A 10678-nucleotide genomic window follows, 5' to 3' on the forward strand; every position below is an offset into this window, starting at 1 on the left:
ATTACTTTCAATGGGAAAGTTCGCTTCAGTTTATGAACAGACTTCCGGAACCAATTACACCCATGCTTCGGGTTAAGTACGCTTCAGGTTGAGTACTCCGCGGACCCGTCTGGAACGGATTAATCCACTTTCCATTACTTTCAATGGGAAAGTTCGCTTCAGTTTATGAACGCTTCAGTTTATGAACAGGCTTCTGGAACCAATTGTGTTCATAAACCGAGGTACCACTGTACTTACTAATTTAATGCATTCCGAACGCACATTCGTAAGTCAAAAAAAAAATGTAAGTCGAATCCCATAGGAATGCATTGGGAGAAAAAAATCGTAAGTCTATCTAAAAATTCGTATGTAGAAAAAATCCTATCTAAACCGCATCCAAGATGGCGGACGGAGCTCCACTCGTAAGGAGAAACATTCGTAAGTAGAGGTACCACTGTACATGGTACCTTGGTTCTCGAACGGCTTGGCTCCCGGACACTGCAAACCTGGAAGGAAGTCTTCTGGTTTTTTGGGAGCTGAATGTCCAACGCGGCTTCCGCTTGAGTGCAGGAAGCTCCTGCAGCCAATTGGAAGCTGTGCCTTGGTTTTCGAATGGTTTCAGGAGTTGAACAGACTCCCGGAACGGATTAAGTTTGAGAACCAAGGTAGCACTGTATCTTGAACGCACCGCATCAGGAAAAGACAAGAAGAAAGCAGTTTTTTATAAGCAAAAGTGCAATGTCATAGAACTGCATAGTTTGAAGGGGCCCCCAAGGGTCATCCGGTCCAGCCCCCTGCAATGCAGGAATCGCAATTAAAGCATCCACGACAGGTGATCATTCAACATCTGCTTAAAGGCTTGCTTAAAGGATTTTTTAGAAAATTGGTTAAAATCTCTGTTGGTTAAAATATGGAAGGTTGCGTCTGTAAGAAGCGTTATAAGAGGCTTCAGCATAAGAATCTCTCTCCAGCATCTGAGCATCTGACCCTGCATGGGTCCTTTGGGGATCCTGCAAAGGGCGGCATGGCCCACCCCTGTTGCTTTCATCGTGAGAAGACTTTATTAAAAAAGCAAAACAGAGCTGCTCTATCAGTGGCTGTTGGGTCATGTGGAGGAATCGCGGTTTGGCCTTAGAAGCAGAGATACGAGAGATTTCCCACTGCGAAACTGTTTCCTTGGTTGGGGTGGGGACACAGAAAGGTTGTTTGCTCTGCCTTGGCATGCATCTGCCTTGCCAGCTGCCACCGTGCTCAGCAAATCCCCCCCCCCCGCAAACGGTTAATGAGCTGCTGTGCCGCCAAAAACTCCTTTGCGCGCCTGTCTTTTGTGCCACCCGCCTGCAGGATGAGTCCAAGCCTCCGTACTCCTACGCCCAGCTGATTGTCCAAGCTATCTCGTCGGCCCAGGACCGGCAGTTAACACTAAGTGGCATCTATGCCCACATCACCAAGCATTACCCGTATTACAGGACGGCGGATAAAGGCTGGCAGGTGAGCAAGCGCCTTGCGCACGCAGGGTGTGTGTGTGTGTGTGTGTGTGTCTGCGGAGGTGGAGCTCTCGGTCTCACTCAATTGATTAAAAAAAAACCCACCACTTCGCTTTGGGGTCGTCATCCTCCTCCTGCCTCTTTCTCCCTGCAGAATTCCATTCGGCACAACCTTTCCTTGAACCGCTATTTTATTAAAGTCCCGCGTTCCCAGGAGGAGCCTGGGAAGGGCTCGTTCTGGAGGATAGATCCTCCCTCAGAAGGCAAATTGGTGGAGCAGGCCTTCCGGAAACGGAGGCAAAGGGGGGTGTCCTGCTTCCGAACTCCCTTCGGGCCTCTCTCATCCAGGTGAGTTGTTGTTTTTGTTGTTTATATCTTGTCTTTTCCTCTGACACGGGGACTTGAGGTGGCTTGCAGATAAAATAGGAACAGCTAAAAACATTGGGGGAGGGGGAGGCAGTCGATAAAAATCAATTAAACACCAATAGAATTAAAGCTCGTGTGTGATCTGTTAAAACATACAGAAGAAAAACATCATAGCGCCAGCTCTCTCCTTAGAAACACTCAGTTCCCAAAAGCTTCTTGGAATCAGAAAGGTTTTCACCTGCTGGCAGAAGGACAACAAGGAGGGAGCCAGTCTGGCTTCCCCAGGGAGGGAGTTCCAGAATCTGGGAGCAGCCACCACCGAGAAGGCCCCCACGTCCTTGTTCTTTTGTTTTGTTTTTAAACGCATTAACAGCTCAAACTTTGGTGTCTGGCCAGCATGCCCCAAACTGGTGCTTGTCACGTTTAAGTGCACTAAAATTCCCATCATCCCCTTTGAATATTCCTTTAGCCTGCTTAGCAGGTGAAACAGAGGGCATCAAGTTGCAAAACTTAGCAGCTGTGGTCACGCTGAGGACTGGAACCTTGGCTTTGTAAAGTAAACGGGCGAGGTTCTCCAGGGTTGGGGGGGGGGGTGCAACTGCTCTGCGCTGTGAATCTGGTTCCGTGATTCACACCGTCGCCAGACCCACACAAATTTAGGGAAATCTGACGCGTCCCATCTAGTCCAGCGGCCGGCTCTTCTAGCGCCCAGCTGCGCTCCTGTGCCTTAGCCCAGCCTCCCGCCGTCCTCGCCTTTGGCTCACTGCCTTCTTGCCTTCCAGGAGTGCCCCTGCGTCTCCGACTCACCCCGGCCTGCTGTCCCCCCCCACCAGTGGCCTACAGACCCCAGAGTGCCTGTCCAGGGAGGGGTCGCCCATTCCGCACGACCACGACTTCGGCTCAAAATTAGCCTCTGTCCCAGAGTATCGGTATTCGCAGAGCGCCCCTGGTGAGTAAATTGCGGCATTTCTTTGCGGGAGAGAAGAAATTGCATTATTTGATGTGGCAGCCCCTGCCCTAGGGAACTCCCCGCCTCTTGACCTCAGGCAGGCACCTTCTTTGTATAGGCAACCCAAGATTTGCACGTGGGGGGGGGGCGGCGTTCCTGGTCCCTGCGTGCATAAGCCCACCCTCTTCTGAGTCCAAAATTGAAAGTGCGCGAAATGGTCACAGCTTGTACGATTTTTGGTGCCTGCTAGAATCATTTTTGTGCAGGAAGCCTGCAGAGATACACAGAACGCTGGTGTGTACAAGTGGTACCTCGGGTTACAGACGCTTCAGGTTACAAATTCCACTAACCCAGAGTTAAGAACTTTGCTTCAGGATGAGAACAGAAATCGTGCTCCGGCGGCAGCGGGAGGCCCCATTAGCTAAAGTGGTACCTCAGGTTAAGAACAGTTTCAGGTTAAGAACGGACCTCCAGAACAAATTAAGTTCTCAACCCGAGGTACCACTGTATTCTAATCTGCTTTCGGCCCACTGCTGATTTTTTAAAAAGTTTTAAATATTTGGGGTTTTTGGTTTTTATAAATATAATTTTTAAATGGTTTTTACCAGAACCAATTCAAAATAATAAAGGAGGGTGGACTTTTAACATATCCATATATGAGATTCTCTGTGGGCACGCATGCTGTCGCCCCAGCAGGGCCATAGATTCTGTGCCAGGGGTGAGGGAGGAGAGGAGGGCTTGCGCCATCCATAGCCTGCGGCAACAGGGCCTGGCGAGCGAGCGAGAGAGGGGCTGAGCAGGCATTGACTTTTGATGTGCCGGGGCCTCCCGCCAGTCTGTTGTTCCTCCTCGGGACTAAGCCGCCTTGAGTTCAGCAAGGCTTAACTCCCAGGTCAGTAGGCATATAAAGACGGCAACCTAAGAAGGGGCTGCTGGGTTTACATGTTCGCTGGGCTTTGCCACGGAAGCCAACAGAGAAATTCATTCTGTGGATCAAATGGCAGCCAAAGGAACCTTGTTTTGGAGTAATACCAGCACTTTTTTCTGTGGAGACACAGGGCGACACATACCCCTACACATTTTGTGAATTTAACAGGAGAATAAATTCATTGTATCTATTTCCCCCGATTTGAACTGCATTTATTTTCTCCCCGGTGGCAATTTCCTTGAGTCAAAATGAGAGTATCCCTGAACATTTTCTTAAGGAAAAAAAAGCACTGGAGTTATACCATAACATTATATATCAATGGAAAGATAATTTAAGGAAGGATGTAATGCGATAACTTTTATGAAGGATTATTTATTTACAACAGCAGTCATAAAGAAGAAAAATGAGATATACAGGTTAAACTGCCATGTTGGCACTTTGCGATAAAGAAGTGGGTTTGGGGTTGCGGTTTGGGCACTCGGTCTATAAAAGGTTCGCCATCACTGACTTAAGAGCCGTTGAGCTGCTATGGACAGGAATTGGAGCCCAGCAGCTGCCCTGCTTGACCTGAGGGCTGGTGCCCTTGAAGCCCCTCTCCTGTTCCAATCATACCCCTTTTCCTTTTCTTTCCAGGCTCGCCCGTGAGTGCCCAGCCGGTGATCATGGCCCTCCCTCCGCGGCCCTCGGCCCTCGTGGCCAAGCCGGTGGCCTACATGCCAGCCTCCATTGTGACCTCTCAGCAGCCTTCGGGCCACGCCATCCACGTCGTCCAGCAGGCGCCCACGGTCACCATGGTCAGGGTGGTGACCACCTCGGCCAACTCGGCCAATGGGTACATACTGACCAACCAGGTGCCGGCCGCAGGCGCCCACGAAGCAGCAGGAGCCGTCTTGGACCTGGCTGGTGAGCCCAGAGGTAGTGTAGCACTCCTGGTGGGGAAAGCCTATCCTTTTGCAAACTGCTTTGGTAAACTCACAAAAAACAAACAAACAAAACCCAGGGAGATTCAGCACCTTCACCTTCATCATACGCCTTTAGGTGCCAGGTGAAAACGTTCCTGTTTAGCCAGGCCTTTGGCTGGTTGGCATCTGATGCCCTTTTAAAATTAATCAAGTACCCAATCCATCTGTCGGCTGAGATATTTAAATCTTTGAACAAAGCTGCCCTCGAGTCCTCGCGGATTGGGCAAACCAGTAAGGAGTGGGGTACATCTTCTCGTATATGCGCAAGCTCTCTTCATAACTATAGCATCCTTCAGTTGTAGCATATGGACTGGAAACACAGAACTGTAGAGGCTTTGCTCCATTTGACATTTGCGCTACAAGTCATCACTAATAATAATAATAACAATAATTCCATTTATCTACCACTTATAATCCAAAGTGGCTTCTAGGTGGTTTACAACTGTAAATAGGGACGCAGATGGCGCTGTGGTCTAAACCACTGAGCCTTGGGTTTGCGAACAGAAGGTCAGCGGTTCACATCTCCACAGCGATGGGGTGAGCTCCCGTTGCTCTGTCCCAGCTCCTGCCAACCTAGCAATTCAAAAGCATACCAGTGCAAGCAGAGAAATAGGTACCGCTCTGGCGGGAAGGTAAATGGCGTTTCCGTGCGCTTTGGTTTCCGTCACTGTCTCTCGTTGCACCAGAAGCGGTTTAGTCCTGCTGGCCACATGACCCGGAAAGCTGTCTGTGGACAAACACCGGCTCCCTCGGCCTGAAAGCGAGATGAGCGCTGCAACCACATAGGTGCCTAGATTGGACTTAACCATCCAGGGTCCTTTACCTTTTTACCTTTTTTTACAACTGCAAAATCAATCCATTATTAAAATGCACAATAGCATTGAGACATCCTTAATTAAAACAAGCAAGAAAAAAGCCAAACAGGTAAAACAATCAGATCGGAAGTTCATTTCAAGGAAACGCTGGCCAGGCCTGGTGTGTCTTCAGGAGGCAGCTCTGACGGCTGCCTCTCATATTTCAGCGGGGAGACCCCGGTATTTAATACTGAATAGATCGGATGAATAATTAACCAAAGGCAAAACTGCAGAGCTGTAAATCCAGTCATCTCAAAGCAATATTACGTCACATAAATTTAGTTGTCCAAATAACACTCTGTTGTCTCGAGCAGCCCTGTGATTTTGCTGCTGCTCTGACAGATAGCCCAAAGTCAGGCCTTTCTGTCTCCACGGGGGCTAAGAAAGCAAGTAAATAAATAAGATGTCCTCTGGAATCAATCCGTGTTCATTTCACTTGAACTCGGAAAGGAGAACTTTTACTGCAGCTCACTTTGAGAGATGGGGGTGTGAGGAATGTCCTCTGGAAATTGCAGGAGTTTCTGAAAATAAATATTTCTGTACCATTCAATCTAGAGGAAGGGAGTAAGAAGCGAAACAGGGTGGAGGAAACAGGGCCCTGAGGGTGTTTGTGCAATAACAGGGACAATTCTGCACAGTTCTCTGACTCTGCCCAGAATGAACGGCCAGGTCGACAATTGATTCTTTCTTTCTTTTGCAGGAATGGATGAGAAGCCAACCATTGCGTTTGCTGCAATCCCCACTGCCAGCCGAGTTATTCAAACGGTGGCCAGTCAGATGGCCCAGGGTGTCCCCGGGCAAACAGTCACCATCCTCCAGCAAGCGGCGCCCATGACCATTGGCCAACACCAGCTCCCCGTCCGGGCAGTGACGCAGAACGGGAAGCATGCCATGCCCAGCAACAGCCTATCTGGCAGCGCTTACGGTAGGCCACCCCTCCCTCTTCTCTCCATCGCCTTGGTGCCCCTGGGGTTCCTGGGACGAACCCCGTTCTCCGGGGCTGCTGTCTTCAGGCCCCGAGGTCTGGGCTGCACTCTTCAGCCACAGAAGCGATACTGAGAGGAGCACCTCTTCCTGTCTCATCCTGCCTGCTCCTGAGATCAGCAGGAGAGGCTCTGCCAGAGGCCCTACATGAGCCTCTTAGGACAGGGCCTTTTCTGCTGTGGCACCCCGGCTCTGGAAAAGCCGCAGCATATCGCCTCCTGACAGTTGAGGCAGAGCATAGCCATTGTGGCTAGCGACCATCAATAGCCCTCCCCTCCTCCATGAATTTGCCCAGTTCTGTTTTAAAGCCATCCTGGTTGGTGGCTGTCCCTGCGGAAGTGAGTTCCATAGATTTAACTATGTGCTGCCTGAAAAAGTGCTTTCTTTTCTGTGCCCTGAATCTCCCAACCTTCAGCTCCATTGGATTTCCACGAGTTCTAGTTTTAGGAAAGAGGGAAGAAAGCATTTCTCTGTCCACTTCTTGCACACCGCGAATAATTTTACAAACTTCCATCATGTCTCTCCTCTTACTTGCCTTTTTTTAATATATAAACCGCAGCCTTTCCCAACCCTATAATCTCCTTTTTGAGGCAAGGCAACCAGAACTGGACACAGTATTGCAAATGTGGTTGAACAATAGATTTTTGGAACCACATTATGATCATAGCAGTTTTCTTCCCATAACTAACACTGCGTCAACATCGCCCTTGAGCTCTCCTTTGTCCCCTTGGCCTCATTCCTGGTTGCTCACCTACAGTCCAGACCCCACAATCATATATGTGACATTAAGATCATTTTATTTGACGTGCACCAGTGCTGCTACCGAGAAGGCCCACTGTCTGGTTCCCTGTAACCTCACTTCTCTTAGCGAGGGAACCGCCAGAAGGCCCTCGGAGCTAGATCTCAGTGTCCGGGCTGGACGGTGGGCGAGGAGACGCTCCTTCAGGTCTACTGGGCCGAGGCTGTTTAGGGCTTTTGAGGTCAGCACCAACACTTTGAATTGTGCTCGGAAACGTACTGGGAGCCAATGTAGCTCTTTCAGGACTGGTGTTATACGGTCCCGGCGACCGCTCCCTGTCACCAGTCTAGCTGCCGCATTCTGGATCAATTGCAGTTTCCGGGTCACCTTCAAAGGTAGCCCCACGTAGAGCGCATTGCAATAGTCCAAGCGGGAGATAACCAGAGCATGCACCACTCTGGCGAGACAGTCTGCGGGCAGGTAGGGTCTCAGCCTGCGTACCAGATGGAGCTGATAGACAGCTGCCCTGGACACAGAATTGATCTGCGCCTCCTTGGACAGCTGTGAGTCCAAAATGACTCCCAGGCTGCGCACCTGGTCCTTCAGGGGCACAGTTACCCCATTCAGGACCAGGGAGTCCTCTACATCTGCCTGCCTCCTGTCCCCTGTATAATAATAATAATAATAATAATAATAATAATAATAATTTATACCCTGCCCATCTGGCTAGGTTTCCCCAGCCACTCTGGGCGACTCCCAAAGAATATTAAAAACACGATAAAACATCAAACATTGAAAACTTCCCTAAACAGGGTTGCCATCAAATGTCTTCTAAAAGTCAGATAGTTGTTTATTTCTTTGACATCAGCTGGGAGGGTGTTCCACAGGATGGGTGCCACTACTGAGAAGGCCCTCTGCCTGGTTCCCTGTAACTAGGCTTCTCACAGTGAGGGAACCGCCAGAAGGCCCTTGGAGCTGGACCTCAGTGTCCGGGCTGGACAATGGGGGTGGAGACGCTCCTTCAGGTATACTGGGCCGAGGCCGTTTAGGGCTTTAAAGGTCAGTACCAAAACTTTGAATTGTGTCCGGAAACGTACTGGGAGCCAATGCAGGTCTTTCAAGACCGGTGTTATGTGGTCTCAGCGGCTGCTCCCAGTCACCAGTCTAGCTGCCGCATTCTGGATTAATTGTAGTTTCCGGGTCACCTTCAAAGGTAGCCCCACGTAGAGCGCATGGCAGTAGTCCAAGCGGGAGATAACTAGAGCATGTACCACTCTGGTGAGACCGTCCACAGGCAAGGAGGGTCTCAGCCTGTTGGGCTTGTGGTTCCGGCATGTGGTTCTGTCCTTGTGACGCTGCCGCCTCTTTGTTTTCCAAGTAAGAGGAAAGCTGGCTAATTCATATGATTGCCTCCGCCGCACAACGTGTGTTGGTAACAAGATTTTAAAAAGCAAAACCTGCCAACAGCCCCTCTGCTATCCAACGAGGCCTGATGGGAAGCGTAGGGCACAGGCAATAGCTCATTGTGCTCGAGGCCCTTGAACAATCACCTGGAATTGCCTGGAATTACTTCAGCAAGCCGAAAGTGGTGATTAGCAAATCTCCATCGAGAAGCACCCATTCCGCGGCAAGAGGGAAGGTGACTCTGGGCCAGAGATTAAAGAGACTGTTTCTCTTCCCTTTTGCACCACTGAGAAATTAATTCCCCGCTTAACAATGAAATCTTGACAACCTTCGCCCAGAAGTGGACCCCGCTGATTTTAACACCACTTGCTGGCAGATAAGTATTGTTAATTACATGGATGTTCGCTTATCTGTGCCGTGGGATTGCGTTCTCTCAGGGCTTTAATTCTGCTCATCAGGGCAGGTCCCTATTCTCCCAGGGCACCTTCTTTTCAAGAAATGGGTTTGGTAGAGCCATTTTGGTGGTAGCCCCACATTTTGCCGCCCAAGGGAAGAACCTTAAAGTGAAGAGCAGGTAATAATACTAATAACAATAATAAATAATAGTTAACTATTGACTTAATGCGAGGGATGGATGAACGATCCATATGGATAACTGTGGATTAGTGTTGGTTAACACAGTGCTGTTTTTCTAGAAAAATGGCACCCACTTAAGAGGTGCCAGGACTGAGTTCCGGCTGGAAAAAAAGCCCTGGCTTAATTCTTCTTTTGCTTTGTGTTAGTGTACTTAAGCTTGAATTGTTTTTTTTGGGGGGGTGTTCGTTTGTTTGTAATACTAAATTTATTCTGCAAGTGCCAAATGGTTGATTTTTTTGTTGAGTTTGCTGGAGCGCTCTGTGTTTGGCTTGCAGTTGTATTTCCAACACTCTTGTGTTTTTCGATGGTTCAAGTATCAGTTGCCAGCCCCTTTGGGGGACAGCTGGCTCATTGTGGAAAAGCAGCGTCCAAGATGAGGAAAGCGATAGAAGAAACCACTGCAATATGTAGAGATGGTTCAAAGGGAACTCCATTCCTCCATCTGCTTACGAGAAAGGGAGAGAAGACGCAACTGCAATAATGTAGAGATAGTTCTTTTTAGTTTTACATTTTCATCTTCATCACAATCACATGTCTAATACAAAGAAGAAATACCGAATTCCACCACCACCACCCCTGGCGTGACTTCCCTCAACTTCATCTTCTGGTTTTTTAACATACTGATTTCTCCTGCTTGTTTTATTATACCTTGATATTGCATTCTCTGAATTAAATATTATTATGTTCTTATTATTCTAACACCATGTTTATGATTTCTATTCTATTTTGTTAATTGTAAGTGTTTAGTCCAGCCATCCCCAAACTGCAGCCCTCGAGATGTTTTGGCCTACAACTCCCATGATCCCTAGCTAAGAGGACCAGTAGTCAGGGATGATGGGAATTGTAGTCCAAAACATCTGGAGGGCCGAAGTTTGGGGATGCCTGGTTTAGTCAAACCCTGATAGTGAGTCCATTTCTTTAGAGTATTTCTGTAGATACAACAACAAAAACAAAAACAACAACAACAACAACAACAATAATAATAATAAAAACAGCCTTGTCCCAGTATCCCTGAAGGAACGTCTCCACCCCATCGCTCAGCCTGGACACTTGAGGTCCAGCTCTGAGGGCCTTCTGGCAGTTCCCTCACTGTGAGAAGTGAGGTTACAGGGAACCGGGCAGAGGGCCTTCTCGGTGGTGGCTCCCGCCCTGTGGAACACCCTCCCATCAGATGTCAAAGGGATAAACAACTATCTGACATTTAGAAGACATCTGAAGGCAGCCCTGTTTAGGGAAGTTTTTAATGTGTGACATTTTAATCTTTGTTTGAAGCTGCCCAGAGTGGCTGGGGAAATCCAGCCAGATGGGTGGGGTAAAAATAATAAATTTTTATTTTTATTTTATTTTATTTTATTTATTACCCATCCTCCCTAGCTGGAGCCGGGCTCAG

At 48.7% G+C, this 10678-nt stretch overlaps 1 protein-coding gene across 2 annotated transcripts in view; it reads left to right on the forward strand.

Moving 5' to 3' along the window:
• The window catches only part of FOXK1 (forkhead box K1), a 92047-nt gene that overhangs the window by 72331 nt on the left and 9038 nt on the right, over positions 1–10678 (forward strand). Inside the window, exons 4-8 of one of the 2 annotated variants that reach the window (XM_035130523.2) lie at positions 1324–1470; positions 1621–1814; positions 2615–2781; positions 4343–4612; positions 6226–6450. In XM_035130523.2, the coding sequence (XP_034986414.2) occupies positions 1324–1470; positions 1621–1814; positions 2615–2781; positions 4343–4612; positions 6226–6450 (1003 nt within the window). Of the gene's footprint in view, positions 1–1323; positions 1471–1620; positions 1815–2614; positions 2782–4342; positions 4625–6225; positions 6451–10678 lie in introns of both variants that reach the window. The other variant, XM_035130522.2, reaches the window with a different exon arrangement.

Source organism: Zootoca vivipara, chromosome 14 (genome assembly GCF_963506605.1).
Source record: "Zootoca vivipara chromosome 14, rZooViv1.1, whole genome shotgun sequence".
Taxonomy (NCBI): domain Eukaryota; kingdom Metazoa; phylum Chordata; class Lepidosauria; order Squamata; family Lacertidae; genus Zootoca; species Zootoca vivipara.